Consider the following 27,457-nt stretch of genomic DNA (forward strand, 5'->3'; position numbering starts at 1 on the left):
CTATTAATTGTTAATAGTGATCTATTTGATTGATTTACTATTTAAAGTTTGTATTCTTTTAAACAATAGCATATGCCTTAATAAAGAATGTCTTATTCGCAATCTCAAGTTGAGATGCTAAAATCTTTGTGAGAAGGATTGTTTTCTTAAGAAGGTAACATGGATTCTAGTCCTATGGTTTAGTTGAGTAAATGGATTGTTATCTTGGTTAAATTAAGGTACATGTATAACTCTCCCTGCCTTGACGCTGCCCCGCTCTTGTGCTTGTGTAGCCGGACAGCGGAGACGTTAGTAAGGCCCGGAGTTGGCCCATGGTATCCCTCATACCATTGGGAGAATGAGGTTCGCCGATTGAGGTGAGTGATTGTGATGCGGCCCAGGCTAGTGCGGTGAATTAGCCCACCCTACTGCGTAGACATCCCTCTAAGGGGCGGGAGGATCGAGCGACGGAGCCTGAGAGGGTGACAGGCTGGCTTGAGTCCTCGCCAGCAGCCGACGATGAGGTGTATGGTCCCATAGGGTTTTGCCCAGCATGTAGAGGCTGGAAGGCCGAATTCTAGATCATCGACAATATAAAGGAAAAGAATAAGAGAGCCGGTTTGGCTCGTATGGGATTGATTCATGTATAAACTTTTTTTATAAATCTTGTCTTTGGCATTATTGTACTATGGCAAAGGGCTGTTTTAACAAACCTTGTGAAAAGGGCCTTAATTAAGAAACATGTTTATTTATGTCAAACAGTGTGGTAGAATTAATTAGAAAACAAAATTACCGCGTGAATAGGCTGGAAAGTGGGAGGATGGAATGCCCCGATGGCACCATCCTATGGACGGGTGGACCCGATTAGTCGAGTAGCTTTCCAACAGATTAAGTGAAAGCCCTACGCTAGATAAATAGGTTCTCGAGCAATTCTATTCTAGAAGACTAGGCCAGCGGCGGCTGCGCCTTGCATGGATGAGGAAAAAAGCGTTGTCTCTAGGAATCAAGACTAGTAGTTGCCCAAATTATGATCAATTATCCTATGGGTGATTTGATTTTTAGAAGATCACGCTCCCCCTGCGGGATAGGACTAGGTCTTACCTATGAATCATATCCTTGAATCTCTACATAGTCAAGGTGTCAATGAATAGGAAATTTTCTCCAAGTTAAGACTTAGTGGACTATCTTAAGTGCTTCCCCTATTTTGGAAGGGGGGGAACCTTACACAACCTGCCTACAGATCACATCCAGTTACCTTCATAATAGAAGTACCACTTGGCTAAAACCTTGCATGCACCTTGTATGTGGTGTTGGAAATCTTTGTAAAATCAACCAACCAACCTGCCTACAGAACACATCCAATTACCTTCATAATAGAAACACCACCTGGTTGAAACCTTACATGCAGCACCTGAAATTTCCCTCGCTTTGTCCAATAGCTCGTATTGTCTAAAGAATAGGGGTTCAATGTAGGTCACTTGTTATTATCAATGAAGAAGCTCAATTTCTTTTTACACGATACATCTCCAAGGGCCATCCACTATGAGTGCAAACCATTGTTGATGTCTTGGTGATGACTTCCACCCCTCTTTGGTACTACAGAGGGGGAAGATGGAAGTGAGAGGGGGATGAGCCTCCTTGGTATTTAGTCAATTTCTTCATCAACAGCTTAGGAGTGCATGGCTAAAGCTCAGAAGATGTGAATCAGTGATGTTTATGGATTGGTCTCATAGGTTAGCTTCTCAAATTAAGTGCAAAGGGTTTGTCCTCGATGGAAGTCCACACATTATCAGGATTTAGAGGAAGAGAATCATCACATCCTAGGTAGTTGTTGGGGTTGAATGTGGATGCTTGAGGTTGGAGTTGGCATTGACGATATGTGAAACTCTTGGAGTGTGTTAGTTCCTCATCAAGAGGTTTGGAGAAATACATGGACATGGATGCATGGAAATTCCTTTTGGATTATTGTGCGAGGAGTGTTGGCATCGACATATCTACATTGACTTCACAACCATGGAGATGACAGGGGATGTTGTATTACATGTGTGGGTCATCCCCTATTTGTGAGCCCCTATGGGGTAGAATTGGAGATTTTGTGGTGTGTCTCTTGTATAGGAAGCATAAATTATGTCTTTTAATAGTTGAATATGCTTTGGTCCTAGGTGTAAATTGGTCATCTTTTGAGAGGCTATTTATAGGAGGATTTCTCAAGCCTTGTAATAATATCAACATTCTTACAACAACTAATCAAAGTACCAAAAATTGCTCAATCTCTCTCTAATTCTATTGTGCTTACATAAAGACCCCAATGCCTAAAGACCTTATTACCTTAAGGTCTTATGCATTTAGGCCTAAAGACCTTATTGCATTGAGACTTGAATGTATTAAATTCTAAAAACTTAATATGCTAAGGTCTAAGCATTAAGGTATATTTAATTATATATATATATATATTAATCATATAAATATATATAAAATTTATATTTATATGTTGTAGTTTGATTGTATATATTTTTTGTTTTTAAATTATTTACATCTATGTGATCAAAATATATGAATGTATCCATGCATGAAGTTGGTGTTAGAGAGCCACATGATGATGTGGCAACTTGACTTACTGATGTGGTAGATTAGGTGGTTGATGTGCACGCAACACGCATGGCAACACCTCTGGATAATGTGGAGTGGATGACATGGACTAGTGATGTGGCATGTGTATACATGGCACAATGAGAATCCATAAGATGTTGCATGCCATGTCACCAAACATGAGCTGGCATGTAAAGGTGGTAGAATGACATGGAAATAGTACTGATAAGGAAGATAAGTTGGCAAGTCAAAGGGTTAACCAATGCTAATGTGGAGGATAGAGGTGGCAAGGTGATGTCGCATGTTGATGATGTCGGCATTCCCTAGCGGAGCTTGGTGATGATGTGGTATGACACATGTCCATGATATGTCAGCCAAATAGGCTCACACATTACCCAAGAGCATTTCTCTAGGCTTGGTGTACCACCAAAGCTAGATTACCAAGGCTAATAAGGCTTGGTTTCATACTAATTAGAAGGGAATGAGTGGACACAATATAGAGCATTTCTCTAGGCTTGGTGTACCACCAAAGCTGGATTACCAAGGCTAATAAGGTTTGGTTTCATACAAATTAGAAGGGAATGAGTGGACACAATATAGAACATTTTTTTCCCTTTTCACTTGGGAGGAGTGAAATTAGACATGCCCTTGCTCAAAATCAATCAATTTTGTTTTTCCATAAATTCATAGCAGTTGGGTGGGTAACTCTTTTTTCTCCAAAAACTTATTACTCAATTATTTTAAATATAGGTTTCTAAAATTATATAACAAAGTGGAATGGTATCATATGAATAATGGGCCCAAGGCCAATTGACCATGCCCATGGAGAACGCTTATGATAGTGTGAAAGGGGGGTCATGTATATAGGTCACATACACCATATTTTTGGTACCTTTTGATAATCATGAATACACAAGTCTCTTACTCTCTCTTCTCTCTCTAAACCTAGGCTAATCATCTTAATCTAGGATAATCTAAGGATAATTAGGCTAAATATAAGTTAATCTAGATGCTACTTTCTTTCATTGGTATTAGAGCCATGTCTTTGATCCATTTCCATCTTAGTTTCAAGAAAATTTGAGAAATTCTTAGATTTGTTGATTTTCTTGATCAAGAAATGGGGACATGATGATCTTGTTGAGTGGAATTGATCTTGCTTGAGTTGAGTTAATCTTTTGATTCACCCTTTTGATCTTGTTGAGTGGAATTGATCTTGCTTGAGTTGAGTTAATCTTTTGATTCACCCTTTTCCTAAGTTTTGGGGCCATGGATGGTAGAGGACTAGATTCTGAGGGATCCACCCCTAATTTTAAATCTTGGGACCAAAATTGGGGAAAATTGCTAATCTTGTTTGGGGGGTTAATCCAAAATGTTTAATCTTCCTCTTCTTTCTTGCTTGTTCTTGAGGGAAAATAGGATTTCAATTTGGCCAAACAGAAGAAAATAATTTAGGGCTTAAGCACATTAAGATCTCCCCAAAGAGATTTTCAAGTCGTGTTGAACAGCCGTTCATTTGTTGGATAACTAGGTTATATTCATTTTCCCTCATTTTGGAGCCAAATCCGAGTGCATTTGCTTAACCATTGTTTTTCTTTGGGCTTGGGAAGCCTAGGTTAAGCACAAGGGAGAGGTTATGACAATTTGAAGTTCCTAAGGAAGGCGACCGGCTACACGCTTTTGATATGAGACCTCGCCGTTGCCAATGATCAAGCAAAATCACAGTCAAATCAAGAGGTTAAGTGCCATTAATCCCTAATGTCATGTAATAAAGGCATTTGTCATCGTCGTTATTAAGAGCTTGATTGAGGATGTAACAAGGTAAAAATGGTGATGATTTGTCACATAGGCTGTAATGCCTGTGACCGACGCGGCAGACCGGATGGCCATGTCCGGGGTTCAGTGGGAGAGGACGCCCATGCGGAGTCATGGGCGGCCAGGCTAGTGTGAAAACTGCATGAAACTGCTTGAATGAGAGGTGGCGTAGCCACCCAGGTGTAATGACGAGACATTCAGCACCCAGCACAGCCACCAGCGCTGAAGCGGCCAGGCCAGGCCAAGCGGCGGCGACCAGCCAGGCCAGGCGGCGACGGCGGGCATGTGGAGGTGGGCGGCACGAACTGCTGCTGCATCGGGACCCACTGCTGTGCTGCTCGATCGCCTGAGTCATGGGCCAGCCAGGGGGCGGCCGGCCAGCCAGGCGGCGGCCAACCGGGCGGCGGCCACCAGAGCAGCCGGCGGCCAGCTAACGGCTAGCCAACAAGCGCAGCACAGAGGAGGAGAAGAAAAAAAATCATTTATTTTTATTTTTTTATATTTTAATTATTCATTTTTAATAAAATTAAAAATGAAACTAAATTCAAACGGATCCTCTCTCTTGGCTGGGGAGGAGGGATAATCCCGGCAAGGGATTATCCGAGTGTTCCAGGCACAACTTCCTAAGAAAATTTATTTTTCTTATGAGTTGCAGGCATTTATTTTTTTTCTCGTGGATCGGAGCATCCCGGAGAAGGGGTGCTGTCTGGAAGCTCGCAGTGCAACACAAATTGACAGGCAACCGTAAAGGGGGGTGACTCTTCTCTCTCCACCACTGCTCATTTTATTAGCGTTTTTTTTAGTAATTTTCGAGTTCTCGCATTGTTTTTTGCAAGAATTAAAGATGTCTGCTAGGCGTAGTGTGTCCCCACCGCCTTCTAATTCTCTAGGTTTTTCCGGTCTCTTGTCCTCGGTCGCGGGTTTGACCCCGACCGAATTGTCAAGCCGTACACGCCCGACCGTTGTTCGGTCCGGAGTGCGCTCGTCGATCACGCGTGATCCGCCAGTGCCCTCCTCGTCTATTGACCCCGCCTTAGGACCCAGCAAGCCCGCAGCGGCCGCATTAGCAGATGAGCCCTTTCTGGCCGATGAGCCAGAGGACATGAACACCGATGTCGTCGAGGGGACCGAGGAGGGCCTCTTGGAGTATGACGACGATGATTATGACCTATTGGACCCTGCTGATGTCCTGACAGAGACGGAGCTCTCTAGTGGACTGTTTAAATATCTTAATGCCAAACTCAACAATATGGGTAAAGTCCAGGCTGATCTAGTCACGATGCTACAGAGCATCTCCACACGGTTAGATGCACTGACAGCCGCCCCTCGGCTAGTACTCCGACTCCTCGAGGTAGCCGAGCTCCTGCGGCACGGGTGAGCGTAGCCTCGCCAGTGGTTGCAGGAGTACAGGCCGCCGATGCGCCTGCAGGGCTGTCCGTAGCGACAGCTTCGTCGTTATTAAAAGACTTGAAGCCGCCTAGTTTTGGTGGCGAGGAGAAGGAGAGAAACAAGGACTCGGTTAATATGTTTCTAGCGAAGTGGTCAGATTTGCACGTGCTGGGACAGCAGCCTAGCCGGACACAGCCCGTAGGCTAGCCTCTCATTAAACGGCAAAGCGTACAAGTGGTGGATGAGTTTGACAACTCGCCCTGCCACTTGGACGGAATTTGAAACGATGTTTCGAAAAGAATTTTCGCCTGTTAATGAGGCAGAGAGAAGCTAGGAGTTATGACACAAGTGCTCGATGGAGAACAAATCCCTAACTCAGTACATCTCAGACTACAGGGAGATAGTACTCAAGCTAAAGGGAATCGATGCATTCCAGACATTGCGAGGCTTTAAGAGAGGCCTCAAAGATGATTACCTTGAGTACGTAGAGCCCTTACAGCCTAAAGACTTAGCAGAGGTAATTAAATATGCACAGATATTTGATGACATCAAGCACCGTAGTGCGTGTGGTGGTTCTAGCAGGGCCGAGGGTAGTGAAAAGAGGAGGTCAGGCCTCAAAAGAAAAGGGTTCCGGAGTGATAAACAAGGGGATAGGACGGACCAAGAAGGACAGGGTGGTCATTGCTCTAAAAAACCGCGACCATCCAGGAAGAAAAGAGACACCGAAATCCAAAAGAAAGAGCAATATATTAAAGCGCGAAAGGAAAATCGCTGCTTTAATTGCAATGAAGTAGGGCACATGAAGGCTGAGTGTCCAAAGCCTAAAGCCAGCACGAGTGGCAACGAGCCCAAAAAAGATGGTAAATCTGCATACAGTGCAGAGACTCCTTCTCAGTTCCGCAGAGTTCAGAGCAGTGACAGTGTGTCATTGTGATGAGCATCACGCTTGTTCCGTGACACCAGCGATGTGGCAGCCTACTGTAGGTCCGCATGACATGGTGCGCATGTATGGCACCATAGGTGGCCGTAGAGTCAGTTTTTATTGATGATGGAGCTAGCCACAACTTCTTGAACTACTCGTTAGTCAAGAAGTTGGGGTTGACTGAGACCCGGAGTGATCATGAGTATACTGTTGGCCTAGCCAACGGATATGACAAAACGGTATGGAATACCGTAGTATTGGGGGTCCCATTATCTATGCAGGACTATGAAGCTTCGCTTGACTTTTAGGTCATGCACTTAGCCAGAGCAGACGTATATCTAGGCAGGGAGTGGCTGTATGGCTTGGGCCCTAGTCTATCTCGGAATTACTTACATAATATGCTATGTTTTGAGCACGGAGGTAGAGTCATTACCCTGCAGGGCGACCGTACTTTCCCCGCCACACCACTTATTTCCTCCATGGAGCTGTGTACAGCGGTCCGCAGAGACCAGATAGCAGAGGTATATGCTTGTTACCCTCTTTTGAATTCTGTTTCCATAGATGAAACAATAATTGATGTTTGCGTAGACAAACAAGGAAAACAAAATAACCTTGGACGAGACCCACTGTTTGAAAACCCTGTTTGGCATGCATGTGATTCAAACAAGAAAAAATCCAAGGTGAATGAGACATTAAAGAAAAAGTACGTAGATACTTTAAACTATTTATTAGAGGAATTTCAGGATGTTTTTCTTGATGATTTACCAGATGGTTTACCACCATCTAGAGATGTAGACCATGGCATCGAAGTTATGCCAGGATCAAAACCTATAAGCAAACCTGCTTATAGATTAAGCCACTCCGAGGCACAGGAGGTGGAAAAACAATTGACGGAATATTTGAACAAAGGCTTCATTCGGCTTAGTTCAAGTTCGTGGGCATCGCCTATTCTTCTGGTAAAGAAGAAAGACGGATCTATGCGGATGTGCATAGACTATAGGGCTCAGATAACGATTAAGAACAAGTATCCAATGCCATGCATGGATGAGTTGTTTGATCAACTCTATGGATCGAGATACTTTACAAAAATAGACCTGAGATCTGGGTATCATCAGGTTAGAATTAAACAAGAAGATGTTGCGAAGACAGCATTTAGGACCCGTTTCGGGCATTTTGAGTTTTTGGTTATGCCATTTGGGCTAACCAATACTCCAGCGACGTTTATGATGCTGATGGACAGTATTTTACGTCCATATCTGGGAAAATTCGTAGTAGTTTTCCTAGATGATATTCTTGTGTACAGTAAGACACAGAAAGAACACATAGAGCATTTGCGTCTAGTGTTCGAGTTGTTGCGAGAGCACAAATTATTTGCAAAGAAGAGCAAATGTGAATTTTTTGAAACAAAAATTCACTACCTTGGCCATATTATATCCGCCGATGGTACGCGGATGGAGCCAGAAAAAGTAGAGGCTATTTTTAAATGGCCAGCGCTGAAGAATCTCAAGGAACTGCAGATTTTTCTTGGCATGTCGGGGTTCTACCGACAGTATGTAAAGGACTACGCGAAGATCGCAGTCCCGTTTGATGACTGACCAGTTGGTCAAAAACTAAAAACATTAGTTGGGGGGACGCCCAACAGAAAAGCTTTGATAAGCTCAAGGTGACCGTAGCAACTGCACCTATTTTGACTATTGTCGATCCAAATGAGCCGTTTGTTTTGGAAACAGACGCTAGTAATGAGGCCATTGGGGCCGTACTTATGCAAAGGGGACGCCCAATTGCATTTGAGAGTAAAAAGTTAGATCGTGCGCAGCCTAACTACTCGGCTTATGAGCGAGAGTTACTAGCCATAGTTCATGCACTGAAAAGTGGAGACACTATTTATATGGTGCTACTTTTGAGGTCCGGACGGACCATGAAAGTCTGAAATGGCTTTCAAGTCAAAATGAACTGAAGGGTAGAAAAGCTCGGTGGGCGGAGATTCTACAAGAGTTTGACCTTCAGATACGTTACGAGAAAGGTAAGTATAACGTGGTGGCAGATGCACTTAGTTGCATGCCACAGATTAATGAACTTAGTTTCACAGTCTTCAAGAATGATTTCTTGGAGTCCCTACGTGGTTTTGTGAGCACGATCCATCTTTTACAGAGGTCTGGCGCGCTGTACGGGTATGCACTTCTTCACAGACATGACCACCTCCCTCGTTGGCACATATTGCTAGTCCGGAGAGACTGGCCGAAGGTGCAACGAGAAGGGAAGCGAGAGTTAGTCCAGAGAGACTAGCCGTGTCTTCTGGGTATAGTTTGGAGCCGGAGAGCTCTGACGTAGGCCCTTCCGGCAGGCCACACACTATATAGCTTGGGGGATGAGGGGCAATCCTCATTCTTCCTCTATGGCTGGGTGGTGAGCCAGAGGCCGTCCCCTCTTGTGGTAACGCCCGTAGCAGCGTTACAGGTATCTAACATGATTTCTTCATTTGAAGCCTCACAGCTCTGTCGTGTGTTGCATTAAGGCCATCAAGGTGCTCTTAAGCTCCTCAAGCCATTAATCTTGGAAAATTAATTTTCAATCTCATGCTAATAGGCATAATAAGCTTTTCATATGTGATTGAAGCTTCTCCTCTTGTTCATAAGGGAGAAAAGGGGTTACATGATTCTCTTAGGGATTAATGGGAAAGAAGAAGCATGATGTGGCTTTGCAAGACATATGGTAAGCAAAGGGCTCAAAGAATAAATGATTTGAAGTTGCCAATGCATCTAATGATTTCTTGGAAACATTAGTGAAAGGGGGATTGTAAGGGTCTATGTATCTTGAATGTGAATTTCTTGATGACCATATGCAATCATGTATCTTCAATTGAAGCATTAGGGAAACCCCTAGCAACATTTGGGGGATTTGAATCCATTTTCAGCATTACTTGGCAATCAAGGATTCCCATGGTTCAATTTATGGCATTGAGCTCTCTTCATGCATTGTTACATGGCATTGGAAAGTTGTAGATGCCATTCATAGCCATTTTCATGCTATGATATGTCACATGACATGTATGAATCATGCTATGAGTTCATATGAGTTTATGGAATGAAGATGTATGCCATTGGTCATGTGATACAAGTGATATGAGGTATGCCATATGCTCGTGTGAAGAGACACATGTTTGAGCATTGTAAAGGGCAAGTGATTGAAGTGGTACTTGGAAGACATCCTTTCGAAGTTCACCCTTGCAATCCTCATCATCAACTCTTGTATTGATGGAAATTGGCATGCATCTATAAGTGCCATTTGTAAGTGAACTCCTACTTCTACTTCTCTATTGCAAGCTATTTCTATTTTGTAGAATCTAGTTTGTGGTAGAGGAGTACCTTGGCATATAGGCAGAGAGGCCAAGGGGAGAGTTTTCCTGAATCTTCCTTGCCGTGAGTGCCTTGGTAAAGTGTTAAGGAGGAGGATTAGGTGAAGACTTGGCCCAAGCCCTTGCTTTCAAATTTCAAACTTGAGTAAGGGGGTTGGAAGAGCTTGGCCAGGAGATGGGCAAGCTTGGCTAGGAGCTTGGCCAGGAGATGGACAAGCTTCAATGCTCTGCAGCATCGACTTCCAAGTGCTCATAAACGGATGCATTTTGATGGCAAATATTTGGCAAGCATTGGATATAGTGTTTCAATTTAATTTCAGATTTTGTTGGAAAAACAAAGGAGCTGCTGTCAAATTTTTTTGCAAAAAACATTTATGTAAGGCACTTGAGGTTAGATTTGGATGCCCAAGATACAAATTGATGTGGTGCTTGCCTTTAGATGAGTCGGAGACATTACCAATGTAAAGGGGAAGTGCAAATAGCAATTGGAGATAATCTTGATAGTTTTCTACTATGTTGCTAAACCCTAATTCAGTCCAAGAGGATTAGGGCTATTTTCAAGGTGTTTGCATAGCTTCATTCTACTCTCCAAGGACTACCTTTAGAACCCTCAAGTGCTTGATTTGGACTCCGTTTACTTCTCCAATTGGCAAGTCTACCTGCAAGACAAAAGGGGTGCCCAGTCAAATAACAGAGAATTAAATGGGAGATTTGAGCATGTTGGGACATTGCACATACCATTAGCTTCTCGAAAAACAATGGGATCTTGATTTTGGCACTATTGACTTGGTCAAATGGCCATAGTTGACCAGTTAAAGAGGTCAAAAGAGAGGATAGTTTTCTGTTAAATGTGGTTAGGGAATTGGCATGGTGGATGCGTAGGGCTTGTTGAGAGAATTCTATCAAGCTAAAGACTTCCAAAATCAGCCTCCATTTGATCGAGATTTGGTCCCTTTGGTGAAAAAGTTGACTTTTCCAACAAAAAAAGTCAAAATAGAGAATAGTATAGGCTTGACCAAGTTAAAGGAAACTACACACATGGATAGAGCATTGAAATACCTCTCTGTAGAGCCAAATATCATTCAATTTGGAGTTTGGGAGTCCTTCCAAAAGTCTTTTCATCAATCGAGATCATGTTGAAGGCCAAACTCAACAAGGGGAACTACAAGGAAGCTCTTGAGTATGAAGCGGACATATCAGAAGCAAGACAAGAAGCAAACTAGGTTGCTCAAGGAGCTTTGCAAGAAGAAATTGGTGGAAACACCAATGAAGGGATGCATCAAGAGACAAATGTTCCACAAATACCTAAAGAAGGCGGGGACATGAACATGAATAACATGATTAATCTCATGCAAACTATGATTGAAAGGATGGACCAAATATTTCAGTTCATGGTGGACAAGTTTGACTCTATGAGAAAGGAGTTGCATAATGGGATCTCAAGCTTGAGTCAAGATGTGGATAAAGGCAAAGAAGCTATGTTGCATCCATATGCACCAAACACTTTTCCACCAATGGGGCCACAAGATTATGGATCTTTTGTGGGACCTTCACATAAAAATGCATTGCATACTCCTCAAGCTAGTATGCACCATGTTTGTAAGGCCAAGAAGATGACCATAAGTATGATTCTCACCGAACCTTGCCATGAAGACATTAAGGAGGATGTGGATGAATATGAGGAGTACTTTAAAGATGTCAACAATGAAGTTGAGGATGTAGAGAAGGATCATGAATTTCCTTTTGATCAAGGTGGATTAAAGGAGGGAGATGGTGACGATGGGTTACCATTGCCTATATGTGCTTATCATGACAAAGTGAATATGGCTACCCTATGCAATATCTCAAGTGATGCCTATGCTGGTTGCAAAGGAGCCAATACATTAAAGTTGAAGGCATGCATTAATGGAAGGGTGGCACATGTTTTGATTGATAGTGGAAGCACACATAGCTTTATCAACACCAAATCCATGTGCAGTCTGAAATTACATCCCGTAGCTTTATCTTTGTGGCATGAGTTTCAAGTGGCTAATGGGGCAAAGATGGATTGCTCAATGGTATGCAAGGATGTGAGGTTGGTTCTCACAAATGATTACACTTGCAAGGCTGATTTACTTGTATTGGATATGGGTCCCATTGACATTTTTGGGGATGCGATTGGTTGGCAACCCTTGGGTTGTTTCACGTGAATTTATAGTAAGGGTATATGAGTTTTATGCATGGAAACCATGAGGTTACATTGACCAGAACTCATGTGCCAAGTATCAAGATGATCAATTCCACACAACTCAAGAGAAAGCTAAAGAAGATGGGATGCAATATGTTTTACATCTTTGCAAAGAAGAAAGCAATGAACAAAAGGGTGAAGTTATGCATAAAAGTATGAAGGAATTGTTGGAGTATGAGGATGTGTTCCAAATGCCAAAGTGCTTGCCGCTAAAAAGAGAGGTGGATCATGGGATAGAGCTTGAGCCGCATACCAAGCCCGTCAACAAACCACATTATAGATTGTCAAAAGTGGAGAAGGATGAAGTGGAAAAGCAAGTGCAAGAGCTTATGGACATGGGATGGCCACACCTTTTGCATCACCCATACTCTTGGTCAAGAAGAAGAAGGATGGCACTTTTTGCATGTGCATGGATTATAGGGATTTGAATAAATCTACAATCAAGAATAGATTCTTCATTCCACGAATTGATGACTTGCTTGATGAGTTAAAAGGTTCATGTTTCTTCTCCAAGATTGATTTGAGATTGGGTTATCACCAATTGAGAATCAAGGAAGGTGACGAGTAAAAAACAACATTCATTAGGGAAAATTTGGGCTCATTTTTGGGCCTTTTAAGGAAATTTTTGCTATCTTTGCCCTGAAAATGGGGACCATGGTGGACATTTTCTATCCCCATCATATGATATATCATTAGAAAAGTAGATTTCATAATTTCAAACTCTAAGACATTTGGAGTTGTTAAGCTCAAGATATACCATTTAGCTCAAAAGCAAGTTTAAAGGCTACCGTGGTCCACATCATCACTTTGGAACCTACTTTTTTGTACATCTTCCATGTGTCATGTCCAAAACCCATCATGTTATATATCAATGGAAAGATCTTGAAGAGTAGATTCTATATATTCAACCTCCGAAAAATTTAGAGTTGATTTGCAAAAAAAATTACCATGTCCCCATTTTTTATGATGTGGCATTTCTTAGAGGGCCCAAAATGAGCCCAAATTTCTCTACCATTATTTAGTTATGCCGTTTGGTTGTGCAATGCGCCGGCAACATTTCAAGCTTTAATGAACAAGGTGCTTGGACCTTTCCTCTATAAATGGGTGCTTATATTCTTTGATGATATCTTGATATATAGCAAAGGGGAGAAGGAGCACTTGATGCATGTAAGGGCTGTTTTGGATGCTTTACTAGAGCCAACAACTTATATGCAAAGGAGAGCAAATGTACATTTATGGCACAAAAGGTTGAGTATCTTAGACACATAGTGAGAAAATAAGGCATTATGGTGGATCCTAAGAAGGTTGAGTGTGTTAAGAATTGGCCCACGACTGTAAATACCACTCAATTAAGGGGATTCTTGAGCTTGTTATCATTCTATAGGAGGTTCATTAAGAGGTGTGCTTATATTACCGCACCTCTTACCAACAAGCTTAAGAAAGATGGTTTGTTTTGGGATACTATAGTCGATAAGAGCTTCCAAGAGTTCAAGGAGATGCTCACATCAGCCCCTATACTTGTATGCCCGGACTTCTCAAAGCCATTTGTGGGCATGTGGAAGAGGGAATGGGGTTGTTTTATTCCAAGAACATGGAGTGCTCGCTTTTGAGAGTCGAAAGCTTGATGAGAAGGAAATGGTTATGCATGTCTATGATCAAGAGATGTTGGCCATACTTCATGCAATAAAGAAGTAGCATCATTACTTGTATGGGAGTCATTTCTTTGTAAAGAGTGATCATAGAGTGTTTCAATACTTCTTGTCTCAACCTACACTCTCTCCCAATCAAAGAAGGTGGGTGGGTACATTGCAATATTATGACTTTGAAATCTCTTACATGAAAGGGAAAGAGAATGTTATAGCGGATGCATTGTCACGCATATGGGCATGTAGATGCATGGTAATATCGGAGGTACATAAATATTAGATTTTGGATATCCAAGAAGAGTTCCTATTGGATGAGGAAGTGACACCAATGTGGCAAAAAGTACAACAAGGATCCCATGATGATTTGCTATATTTTGAACTTCGTAAAATAGACTCATCTACCACAAAGTCAAAGCCTACCTTGAGCCTACATCAAGCTACAAGAAGAGGGTGTTAGAAGAGATGCATTATTCTCCATTATTGGGGCATAGGGGCTATTTAAGACCTTTGAGAAGGCGTGGAAGATTTTTTATTGGAAAGGAATGTGGAGAGATGTGTATACTTTTGTGACAAGTTGCTTGCCTTGTCAACAAAACAAGGATCCCATGCATAAGCCCGATGGTTTGCTTCAGCCTTTTCCTATTCTAGATGGAAAATGAACACACATCTCCATGGATCATGGGGCTTCCTCATACAAGGAGGGGATGGGATAGTATATATGTGGTGGTAGACCACTTGACAAAAGTGGCACATTTTATTCATTCCAAGGTCAAATTTTCAGCATCTATGGTTGCAAAACAGTTTGTGGATCATGTATTCAAGTTGCATGGAGTGCCACAACAAATTGTTAGTGACTGAGATGTGAAGTTTATGAGTTTATTTTGGAGGACATTGTTTGAGATCATGGGGACCATTTCGACACCTAGCACCTCCTATCACCCCAAAACCGATGGACAAACCAAGAGGGTGAACAAGTGGGTGGAAACTTACTTAAGTCACTATTACCATGATACGCAAGGTGTTTGGGATGAGTGGTTGCCGCTTGTTGCCGAGTTTTCTCATAATAGCACGCATCATGAGAGCATTGGCATGTCACCTTTTGAGGCGATCTATGGATACAAAGTGAATATGCCAATGATGGTTCAAAAGCAAGAAGGGGTGAATCCTAATACAAAAGAGGAGATAGAAAAGTTGTATGCACTTTTGCAACAATGCAAAGCTAATATGAAGCAAGCTCAAGAAAGGATGAAACATTATGCTAATGCTCATCGAAGGCCATTGGAATTTATGGAGGGTGATTGGGTATTCTTGAGGATTGGGTATTCTTGAGGATGCACTTCCATCAACCTCAAAGATTCATGATGTATTCCATGTATCACATCTTAAAGCTTACCTTGGGCCGGAGGTATTTGTGCAAGATGAATTACCTCTAGTGAATGAGGAGGGAATGATTGAGTATGTGCCAGAAGCGATTTTGGGTACAAGAGAAAGAGTTCATCGCTCGCAAAACCGTACATTAGTGGAGTACTTGGTAAAATGGCGAGGGCTACCTAAGGAAGAAGCTTCTTGGCAACCTGCCTCTACATTGGAAGGATGTGAAGGGTTGTTGGATGCACTTTGGAAGTCCAACGAGGGTCATGAATAGTGAAGTAACTTGCTGGAAAATACTATAAGTTCATTGTGGACAGCCCTATACCCTTGGAAATTGGATGCATAAGGATTGGAAGCTACTCAAGGTTCTTATGCCATTATGGGGAAGAAGTTATGGCTTGTTTTGAGGGCTTATTGAGCAGTTTACAGCCATATACATGCGGTTTTGGTCTCCCATACATGGTGTGAGCACGAGCTTCAAGTTTGACATGCATCCATTGACATATACTCCATCCATGAGGATTGTAATTATACATATCAATGGTTTTCGAGAGGACGAAACCTTTTGGGTGGGGATGGTTTGCAACAAAGTGGAATGGTCTCATATGAATAATGGGCCTAAGGCCAATTGACCATGCCCATGGACAACACTTATGATAGTGTGAAAGGGGGGTCATGTATATAGGTCACATACACCATATTTTTCGTACCTTTTGACAATCATGAATACACAAGTCTCTTAATCTCTCTTCTCTCTCTAAACCTAGGCTAATCATCTTAATCTAGGCTAAATCTAGGTTAATCTAGATGCTACTTTCTTTCAAATTAAATGTAATTTTTTCTACCTCTCTTCAAACACTCTCAAGGAAAAGTCCAATTGTTAAAAGTTGAATTCAACCTTAGGACCATAGTATATTGACTACCACCCACCCTACTCTCACTTTATCAATAAAAAATTCGAAATTCAAGTGCTTGAGACAAGGTGTACAAAATAAGATACATTTTTTTATACGATCAAACTCTTTTAAAAAAATATTATTATTAGAAATCAATTTTAACAATGCTCAATAAATCAAATTGAGCTCTACATTATATGAATTAGGCATGTATAAACTAGGAAACACATTAGAGTTAAAATGAAAAAGTTATAATTATTTTAAGAGCTACTATTATAATTAGCTTCAGAGCATACTCTCCATCTAACCAAAATTGGAATAGGGCATACACTGAATCTGTATACCAAGAAACAAGGCCTTACAAATTTTTGATTGGATTTTATTTTAAGGGTGTGCAACTAAGGACTCCACGTTTCATTTGAAGACTTCAAAGGGATATTCCTTGGCTAACTAGGTGCAATTAGCCATTCAGTGTGGAAAATTGCCTAATTTGGACTTGTAAAAGGCCGCTTGACCAACCAAACCTATGCACCCTTACAACCACCCTATAAACAATGTTCGTAAACATGTTTTTTATAAGTACTAAAACTTACAGTTTCTTTTGTAGAATTTGTAGATTTTGTTAATAGCTAAAATTCAGTCAAAGTTCCATCAATTTTCCTAACTTTTTAAATTTTAGAGTGTAAAGTTTGTATGTCACTGAACTACAAATATTGTAGGTCCATTGTTTATAGGTTTTCTGTGAACATTTGTTGTTTCTTGTTTGTTAGGTTTGGATAATGATTATGCAGTGGGAAGGTGGCTTCCTTACTCCCCGGGGAAATGTTTGTGTGTTAAACTACAAATACTATAGGCCCATTGTTTATAGGTTTTATGTGAACATTTGTTGTAGCTTGTTTGTGAGGCTTTGGATAATGATTGTGGTAATTAAGAAATCCCCTATCTATGAATTTTTATAATCTAGATACACACCTTTTGTAAAATTTAAGTTAACAAAAGTTTGTATCATTTTTTACCGTTTTTGAATAAAATATCCCCTTATGTATGTATATTACCCGTAACTCCAAATGAGAATAAAACCCCGTATGTTGAACTCATGTGCTATTCTTACATATTCTTCACTGAAAACCCCCACCAACTCCCCTCCCTCCCACAAAAAAGAGCATCATGTCCTCTATTCTTACATCATGTGCTATTCTTACATATTCTTCACTGAAAACCCCCACCAACTCCCCTCCCTCCCACAAAAAAGAGCATCATGTCCTCTATTAACACAAAAGCATATATTCTCCTAATATAAATAAAAACTCATAGCCCCAAAAAGTACAAGTTTTAAAAAATTTCATTCATGCACTTTTTGTCACCTTTTTTTTTCATGAAAAGATGCCATAATTTATAGGTTTTTTTTTCTTTCCCATGTGAAAAAGGTGGGCCATAACAGTGTGACTTTCAAAGTTGATTCTAAGTATCTAAGAAGTCCATGTCCATACAAAACCATGGTTGATAAGAATAAAGCTATAATAAATGCTACCGAATGAATAGTATCACATATGCTTGTTTTCTTGGTTAATGACCATACCAAAAAAAAAGTAATGTCCATTATTCTAAATGCATAGAGAGAAGAGGACTTGTGGTGACTAATTGTTTTCTTGGATGGTGAGGGATGCACAAAAAAAGAAGTAATACCATCTTTTTCCATTATGCTAAATGAGTCCTGCATGCGTAAGTGCATGCGTAAGAGAGAAGAGGACATGTGATGGGTGGCATGGGAAAAAACTTGGAATCGAGTGTTTGAGATACTTTGGATACTCAATGGTTGTTACTTAAATTTATTGCACATCTATTATTCTACAGTGGAGAAGTCCTTGATATCCTATATTTTCTCATTGCAAGAGCTAATTCTTAGTTGAGATTTTTTTAACTATGGATCGAGTAGAGGACCTTCATATGGAGAGGCATATTTACTTCATGGGAGATAAGAGATACTAGTAAGAAGAGGAAAACCTACTTGATGAGAGATTGGAGATACTAGTACTACCACCCAACGTGTTAAGTTTAACCCCTTAGGGGGTAATATTTCGCTACCTTTTGTGGGGTGGGAAACAAGCACAATTTATCTAAAGAGAGAGGAACAATGGAGGGGGATATTTTCCCTCTAAGACATCCTTTTAATGCTTTAAGCTTCTTATGTATACCTCCCCACCCATAGGATGGGAAAAGCATGGGGGAAATATTCCCTCTCTAGAAGTTGTCCTTTTGGTGCTGTATGCTACTTACACATATTGTCAAGTCCTCACCCATAGGAGTTTTGATTTTCGTGCTCTATGGTACTTACACATATTGTCAACTCCCCATCCATAGGACAAGTTGAGGTATGAATGAGAGGTATGGCCTCGAGGACCTTTTTCCGTTAGGTGATGTAAGCTACTTGAACATACCTCCCCACCCACCACAAGACAAGTCGATGCATGAATGAGAGGTATGGCCCCGAGGAGCTTTGTCCATTTGGTTCTCTATCCTACTTTCACATATTGTCAAGTCCTCACCCATAGGACAAGTTGAGGAATGAATGAGAGGTATGGTCTCGAGGAGCTTTGTTCATTTGGTGATGTACGCTACTTAAACATATCTCCCCACCCATAAGATGAGGTATAGAAGCTTGTCCTTAGTTCTTTATGCTACTTAGACATACTTCTGCTTCCCTAAGGTAAGCCCTATCGATGCTTATACATACTTTCGTTTCCCTAAGGTAAGCCCTATAGAAGATGGTCTTTTCGCATATAAGCGAAAACACAATCTTGCCCTATAAGCCCTATAGAAGATTGTCTTTTCGCCTTTGTGTATAAGCTACATTCAAATGTCTCACCACCCATAGAATAAGGGTGGCTTTAGAAGGTGAGCACATGTCCAAGCCCACTAGTTCATTTGGTAGTAGCCGTCAAGGTTGCTCATTGGATTTGTTAGATTCAACTAACCATAAGCAGGTTTCTTCAAGATTGCATATCCAAGGCATATACCATAAACCATTATAGTGTAAAGGATGCTCACACATAGCTCAAGATGAGGGACGTTTGTGCAACTATGCCTTGGAAGGTGGACTTAAAAAATGAAGGCCTAGAAGGTTACGAAGCAGAGCCCAATTTTCAAAGGTGGGTTTCTTTAGAAACCCAATTTTCAAAGGTGGGTTTGTGTGGGGAGATTAAAATGGGCTTTTAAACCTACACTGCACATGGGACAAAGTCAATGGGAGGAGGCACAGATTGGGCAAAAATATCTGGAAGGGAATCGTCCCTTGAAAAGTGAGGCTTGCATGTACAGGTCTCTTCACCTTAAAAAAGGCTGCACATGGCCTAGCTCTGTCTCAAAACTAAACGCTTCATTTCTAGCTTGTGAGATTAGCTCTTAACACACCGGCTATGGCTCCCCCCTCTGCTGACCACACAGCCACTCACGCTCCTCCTTCTACTGATCCTTTCTTCCCCATCAAGTATACCCAGCTTTTCATTGATGGAAAGTTCGTGGAAGCTGTCTCAGGTATGGTTAGTGCGCGCGCTGTGTGTGTGTTAAGTAGCTTGACGTTATCACTGTGTTTTTTTCCCTTTTTATTGACTTCTTTTTCGGATTTAGTTTTCTTTGCTTGACTTAATCACCTGTTTTAGGGATCATTTCAAACATTGTTGATTACCTACTACTCTAGTTTGACGTGGGATTTGTGCAGGCAAAACATTCCAAACCTTTGATCCTCGCACAGGCGAGGTAATTGCAAGCATAGCTGAAGCTGACAAAGAAGATGTTGATATTGCGGTGAAGGTTGCTAGAAAGGCCTTTGACGAAGGCCCCTGGCCTAGGATGACAGGCTATGTAAGCTCAACATTAATCGTGATTAATCTCTTCTTAGTCTGCGATTAGCTTTAGATTGTTTGATTTTCCATCAGAATTCGGTTCTTTGATTACTGGGTACTCCAATTAAGCCTTTAAATTATGTGGGCACGTGAAATTGTATTCACAGGTTTCCAGTATCATGCAAACGACTTTCTTAGTCATTTGATTGCTTAAGCTAATCCTTAAATCTCCTAAATACATCATACAAATGAATTTCTCGATTAGTTGGTAATTGACGAAGTTAATCTCATTATCGGGTACTCTTTTTAATGCCTAATCAGGCCAGGGGTCGGGTTCTAGAGAAGTTTGCGGACCTCATGGAGCAGAATATTGACGAATTGGCCTACTTAGAGACGTTGGACAATGGGAAACCTTTGATTATGTCCAAATTTGTTGATATGAGGGGGTCTCTCAAAAACCTTCGGATTACAGCGGGTATAATCATAATCGAAATCCAAGCTTGCAATTGAGATCACAGCTTGGCTTCTGTAAGGGGTTAATAATCGAATAAGCTTAATCATTGATGGTTTGTTTAATTATTAATTATCCCAAGCATGTAGATATATTCATTAATCATTTCAAAGGTCCATTTCTGCGGTTTAGATCAAATCTTGGGAGCTTTATGATGGATCATTAACAGTCCACGTTTATGCCGGTTCAATCTTAAGTCAATCTATTCATGCTGAAAATTTCCCACGTCCTTTATGATATTTCATTAATATGGGTTTAATAGCGCACCTGTTGATTTAGGTGGAGTTTAATATTTTCTTGGTTTTCGTTTAATCTTATGGGAAGTTTGTTTTGAAATTTTGCAGGATGGGCAGATAAGATTACTGGGAACACCTTCAAATTAGATGGGCCATACCACGGGATATCTGTATATGAGCCGATTGGGGTAGCAGGGGCAATAATTCCATGGAATTTTCCCATTTTAATGTTTGTAATGAAGGTTGCCCCTGCTTTGGCTGGTGGGAACACAATTGTTGTCAAGCCTGCAGAGCAAACCCCATTAACAGCCCTCTACCTTGCAGCTCTGGCCAAAGAGGTGGGTTAATTGTGGTCTAATTTGCTTATGGTATTGCTAATCAATGTGCTTATGGCATAATTCGTTCATTTTCTAATTGCTTGTGACTTGATTATTTGATTATACTGTGAAACAGGGTGCTTAATTTAACTAGCTTGCTTATGATATAGATGTTGGCCTCTTTTTTGGTTAATCTAAATAACATGCTTATTGTTTGATTAAGTTGCTTGATTTGGTAGGGGGTGTTTGGTTGCTACAGGGAATTATTGTGCCAAATCTACCTCTCACCTCCTCTCAGGATTAGTTATGATGTAAATTAATTGTGCCAGATCTAACTCCCACCTCCTCTAAGGATTACTCATCAGGATGCTTAAGCAAGCTTAGATTGTGGCTTTATGGCATCAGGATGCTAATTTTTTTCTGGATGGAAACATGGAACATTTTGGTATTCTTGTAGTGCATAGTCATAGCATTGATGTTGATGATGCTTTGTTTTAATTCTCATAGATTATGTTGATGGGTGGCAGGCTGGGGTACCAGATGGGGTGTTGAATGTGCTGCCTGGCTTTGGGGGCACAGCAGGTGCGGCCATCTCCAGCCACATGGATATTGACAAGGTGCCCACCTTTTCTTAGAATTTGAAAGAATATTAAGAGTAGAAAAACACCTGATTTTATCGAAACTAGTTCTGCACCCGCGCGCGCGCTGCCTCCACCCGTGCACAGTCTGCCTCACCTTCACACTTCTAGGTGGGGGCACAGTCTGCCTCACCTCTACACTTCTAGCCATGTGGCTTGGGAGAGGAGATACAGTTTTCTGCCACATGGCTGCAGCTCTTGAAATAGTGTGAGTCATAGTGTAGAGATTTTCAAGTTTTGATTCACAACAGAAATATATTTATCAGCTTTTAAAACAAATTATTTCGGAAAAAGACATGCACGCGACACACCCCTTCTTCTTCGTGAGAGAGGGTACTGAATTTGAGATGGATGCCATTAGGGTAGTTCAGAGCGTGATACCTCATCTCTATATTATCTTAAGGAAGAGTTTCACAAAGCTGCCACGTGGCAAAAATTTGGAGGTTCAGGAAGAGGAGGAGGAGGTTAGAATTTGATTTTGGAAACCTCAAAAGACGTGCTTCGCACGGGTTCCCAACTAGTGTATGGAAGGCATGAGTGCTACCACTAGGTTATAGCTGTGATACCTCCTTGTGGATGTATCGGAGGCATGGGTGCAATTGCTGATACCTCATGTATGGGAGGCAGGGGTGCTACCGCTGGGCTATAGACTAGGCGGGGGAGAACACCTCCCTTACTTTGATTTGCTAATTTCATTGATATTTTCAAGCTTTGATTTTAACAACTGAGTTCTATATAGATGAGCATAGATTAATTAATGTTGGGCAGCAGCAGGGCCCCATTATGATTAATTAATCAGCATGAAAGATTTAATGAAGTTGAGAGGTGATTGCAGGACTCTAATGTTTGAAAGTTTTGATGGTGGTAGTTCAACAGCTCAATTAAATTGACCCGAAAAGTGTATAGTCAGAACCTTTATTGAGCCTCTTGAAGAGCAGCGAGTGAACTGTTGAACCATCACCATCAAAGGCCAGAGTCCATCAACACATATATGTATGTATCTATATGATATATGTATGTGTGAGTGCATGTGTGCATTTCATGCACACATACATAAATATATACATAATCTAGCTCCCAATTTTTTTTCAAATTGAAGTCCTTTTCTTGTGTTGCAGCCACTTATTCACATATACAGTTATATAGGATTCTCTCTCTCTCTCTCTCTCTCTCTCTCTCTCTCTCTCTCTATATATATATATATATATATATATATATATATATTTATATAGATATATAGAGAGAGATATATATGTATATGAGATCTGCGTGTGTGTGTGTGTGTGTGTGCGTGTGTGTGTGTGTGTGTTTTTTGAGCCTACCACGTCTATAGGGTGCTCAATTTTAATAATAGCAATTCCATCCATTAGAGTATCATAGACTTCTTTACTTAGGTTAATAGAGAGCATATTGAATTCATCCTAGCGCACATAATTGTGCTCAACTTCAGGAAAATTTAGTCTTGATTGGTTGCTAAATTCAGTGTATTAGCACTAATTCTTCCGATTAAAGCGTCTGGATTGCTTAATTGGCACTAATTCTTGCTGAATTCGGTGTGTTAGCACTAATTCTTGCGATTAAAGCGTCTGGATAAACAAAATGTGTGTGTGCAGGTGGCTTTTACAGGGTCAACGGAGGTGGGGAGGCTGATAATGCAGGCTGCTGCTAAGAGCAACTTAAAGCCGGTAACCTTGGAATTAGGAGGCAAATCCCCCCTTATCATCTGCGACGATGCTGACGTGGACACGGCCGTTGAGGTGGCCAACTTGGCACTCTTCTTCAACATGGTGAGGATCTAATTATTAATCCATAATTATACAAATTCACTGCCTTTGAGAAAGCGCCAGATATTATTATTTTTTGTCAAGAAAGAAATTAAAAATAAAATCAGGAACCAAGATTATATATATATATATAAATATAATATATGTATATCTTTCTCTCCTATTATATATATATATATATATATATATATATATATATATATATATATAATATGTATGTCTCTCTCTCCTCTTTTTTGATATGTATTACATATTAACCATGGTCAACCAAGGCACACGGAGAGGAGAAAATAAGAGGACAAAATCCCTTCAATCGACCCATTTGTATTGCAATCGACCCATTTGTATTGCAATTGACCTTTTGTATTCCGATTGACACCTTGTATCCCGGCTTCCATTCTTGCATGTCGCTTCTTAATGTCTTTTACATACCGCAACAACGCGCGGGTTGAGTACTAGTATATATATATTTGAAAACCCTTTACCTTTTCTAATTTAATATCAAGTCTCTTCACAAAAAAAGATATATACATATATATGTATGTATGTATTGTTTTGTACAGAATCAAGTGGTCTAGCAACTACAATTTTCTAAAAAAAAGCTCTTCTTGAAAAAGTACTATTTTACTTCTTTTTGGTTGGCTTTTGTTTTCATTTTTTAAATCTTTTTTTCTTTGGTTGAAAAATCCAGGGGCAATGCTGTGTGGCCGGTAGCAGGATATTTGTGCAAGAGAGTATCTATGAGGAGTTCATAAAGAGGGCCATTGAGAAGGCCAAGAAACGAGTGGTTGGTGACCCTTTTCAATCGGGAGTGGAGCAAGGCCCACAGGCAAGTAGTGCCCTTCATTTTTCTTATCCTTTTAAGCAAAGTTGTTAGATTTATATTCAATTAGAAAAAGAGGTCAAAAGAACACTTTTTAATCGAAGAAGCATGACTTCTTAAGTTCTAAAGATGCCAATCGCGTGCAAGTGTAGTGGTAAGGAAAAAGTTTGAGAGTTCCTAGGTGATGGGTTCAAATCTTGAAGGAACTTGAGAGTCGCTAAGTGATGGGTTTAGAATTTGAGTCCCTAGGTGATGGGTCCCCTAGTGCAAGCGATAGCCTAGAGAAAAGTGTGCCTTGGGAAAAAAAAACTCAAGCATAGATAGTGCATGCCTAGGGAAAAAGTCAATACAAACATCGCCATCAACTTTATGTAGTTGTATATCAGCTAGAAAGATAGGATGGTATAATATATGTTTTTGGTAGTATATATAAGCTAGAAGGAATTTGAATTCAAAAGATAGAACGGTATAATACATGTTTTGTGAGCCCATTATCCATTTAAGTAGAAAAGGTCATTATACCACATAGAAAAAATTGCATTTTAAAAAGTAATAAATCATATCTCTTAGATTCAGCAATGTATCAGACTCAATAGATAAAATTTCTATAAGTTATACTAGTAGGCTCCACAAGGCAAGACTTTAAAAAATGCTATCTTGGAACTCCATGTAGGATTGAGACATCTGAGAAACCAACACAAAGAAAACCATGCGTTTGAGTGAAGTGACATTTAAAAGAACTAGTGGGCTGACACATTCTTTGCACATATATAATTCCTAGTTTGATATTTTTCAAATTAGTAGAGTAATAGGGGTCTACCCCTCGTCTAGCCTCCAAATTGCTTCACGAACCTCCAAATTTTTGCCACGTGGAAGCTTCGTGGAACTCTTCCTTTGTATAATACATATAAAGATATAGAGATGTTTGATGATGTAATATTGTTTCTTTTTATATATACATATTAACGAATATTTGTAAGAATGTTCCATAACATTTTTTTAATATACTTATTAAGGAATCTTTATGTTTCATGACATAGTATTGTTTTTTAATTAAGGATAGCATGCCAAACATAATTGTCCTATGAAAAGGTATAACCCCTATCCTGAAAATTATTATTATTATTTAAAATGGATGAGGTAGAAGAGTTCAAAAAGTGTTGTAATCGTTTTATTATTATTATTTAAAATGGATGAGGAAGAGTTCAAAAAGTGTTGTAATCGTTTTGAAGCTATTTTTTAATAGGTGGATGAAACACAATTCAACAAAATCTTGGGTTACATAGAAAGTGGCAAAGCCGAGGGTGCCAAGCTATTGACTGGCGGCAACCCAATTGGAAGCAAAGGATATTATTTAGAGCCGACAATCTTTGGAGATGTGAAGGTGAAGCTTCAACTTTACAAAGTACCAAATATTAAAAAAGTAAAAAATTATATATATATATATATATAATTAAAAATAATTAAATAATTATATATATATATATATATATTCATTACGCTTGCTTTTTGTAGATATGATTAACATTTATGAAAGATTTACCGCATGCAGGATGACATGACGATTGCCAAAGAGGAAATTTTTGGACCAGTGATGTCTGTACTAAAATTCAAGTAAAGTTTTTGACTTTTATATATTATACTGTACTGGATTAGGTGTTAAGCATCCTCATTATCTTGTTTATGTGTGGCTTAGATGTTTTAACATCCTCAATATCTTGTTTAGGTGTGGCTTAGCTGTTTTAACATCCTCATTACCTTGTTTATGTATGGCTTAGGTGTTTTTAACATCCTCATTATCTTGTTTACGTGTGTAGGACATTGGATGAAGTTGTGAAAAGGGCCAATGACACCATGTATGGGCTTGCAGCCGGAATAGTGACAAAGAACATTGACATAGCTAACAGGCTCTCCAGATCAGTTAAAGCAGGCACGGTTTGGATTAACTGTTACCATGTCTTTGATGCTGCTTTGCCCTTCGGTGGTTACAAGATGAGTGGGATTGGACGCGAACATGGCATCCATGCCATCCTTAACTATATGCAGCTCAAGGCCATTGTTACCCCGCTCCATGACTCTCCTTGGTTGTGAATCAGCTTCCTAGAGAACAAAACGTCCTCACAAGTTTTGCATGGTGTAATATCAACCTCCCAAGTTCAATAACATTAGTTTCTAATCCAATCCTGTGTAACAGAAACCTATTGTTGAAGTTGCTAATAAGATATGCATTTCATATGTAAACAATACTCAATACACAGTACCTTTGTATGAATGTATGCTCTTATGTGTGTGTGCATGTGTGTGTATATAAATTGATACCAAGTTCTACACCCACTATTGGTCACTGATGATGACGTTAGTGGGGATGTTGTAGTATCCAATCCATACTATGCATGATGGAGTTGATGGTTTATTGTCTTGTGGATGACTATCATGAGGTTATAAATTGCACATTCTTATAAGGTGATTCTTGGATTCATTTAGGTATATAATACTCAACTTAAAGTTGGTTATGAACTCATATGGTAGTAAATGTGAATATGAGAGAGAGAGAGAGATGGCATGAGTATTGAACTAGGGGCATTACACAAGACTAACATAGTCCACATACTATACATGGGGTTGTTTTCTGAGTCATACTTTGGCCTTCTCTTGTGTGGTAAAATCACATAGTTCATAGAGCCTAACGGAAATATTTGCTTTAGCGTCAAGCCTATGATCATTTTTGGGGTAGAAATATTGCCTTGACACTCTTGTTGTTTCCCTATAATCTCTTGTGCAAGTGACCACTAAACTTGGGAGCCATGACCCTAAGGAGCATAGAAAGCATGGTGCTTCGTATTAGCCATGTAAGCTAGGTGTTATTACTTAGTCGGTGTTTGTATACGAGGGAGAAAAAAAAGATGAGTGTGTGTTGTTGAATATATGACATGTTTCTGTGTGTATGTGCCATGTGTGAGTGTGTGTAAGGTTGTGTATAATCTCTCATGCGAGTGACCACCAAACTTAGGAGCCAAAACCCATGAGTGCTATTTACATGTAAGATAGGATTCATCACCTTAGGCAGACGTAGTATGTGCTTGTATACCAAGGAGAAAAAAGAGACGAGTCTGTTGTTAG

The 27,457-nt window shown here is 40.2% G+C and overlaps 1 protein-coding gene across 1 annotated transcript; it reads left to right on the forward strand.

Annotated features, from left to right (window-relative positions):
* The first annotated feature begins 19,506 nt into the window (after nt 1–19,506).
* On the forward strand, nt 19,507–26,578 carry LOC147616330 (aldehyde dehydrogenase family 2 member B7, mitochondrial-like). Its single transcript, XM_086777394.1, has 10 exons — nt 19,507–19,720; nt 19,905–20,047; nt 20,350–20,503; nt 20,884–21,113; nt 21,620–21,709; nt 23,344–23,517; nt 24,206–24,343; nt 25,584–25,721; nt 25,890–25,951; nt 26,155–26,578. The coding sequence occupies exons 1-10, from the start codon at nt 19,603–19,605 to the stop codon at nt 26,426–26,428; spliced, it is 1,521 nt and encodes a 506-aa protein (XP_086633520.1). The 5' UTR covers nt 19,507–19,602; the 3' UTR covers nt 26,429–26,578.
* The last annotated feature ends 879 nt before the right edge of the window (nt 26,579–27,457 follow it).

This window comes from Cibotium barometz, chromosome 38 (genome assembly GCF_041138505.1).
Source record: "Cibotium barometz isolate CiBa-2024 chromosome 38, ASM4113850v1, whole genome shotgun sequence".
Lineage (NCBI taxonomy): Eukaryota > Viridiplantae > Streptophyta > Polypodiopsida > Cyatheales > Cibotiaceae > Cibotium > Cibotium barometz.

What these genes read in the sequence shown, in the direction of transcription:
- LOC147616330 (XM_086777394.1), top strand. Translation starts at nt 19,603, where the DNA reads ATGGCTCCCCCCTCTGCTGACCACACAGCCACTCACGCTCCTCCTTCT. An exon ending in GGCCTAGGATGACAGGCTAT is followed by an intron (nt 20,048 to 20,349) that starts GTAAGCTCAACA and finishes ATGCCTAATCAG; the next exon opens with GCCAGGGGTCGGGTTCTAGA. An exon ending in ATGTCTGTACTAAAATTCAA is followed by an intron (nt 25,952 to 26,154) that starts GTAAAGTTTTTG and finishes TTACGTGTGTAG; the next exon opens with GACATTGGATGAAGTTGTGA.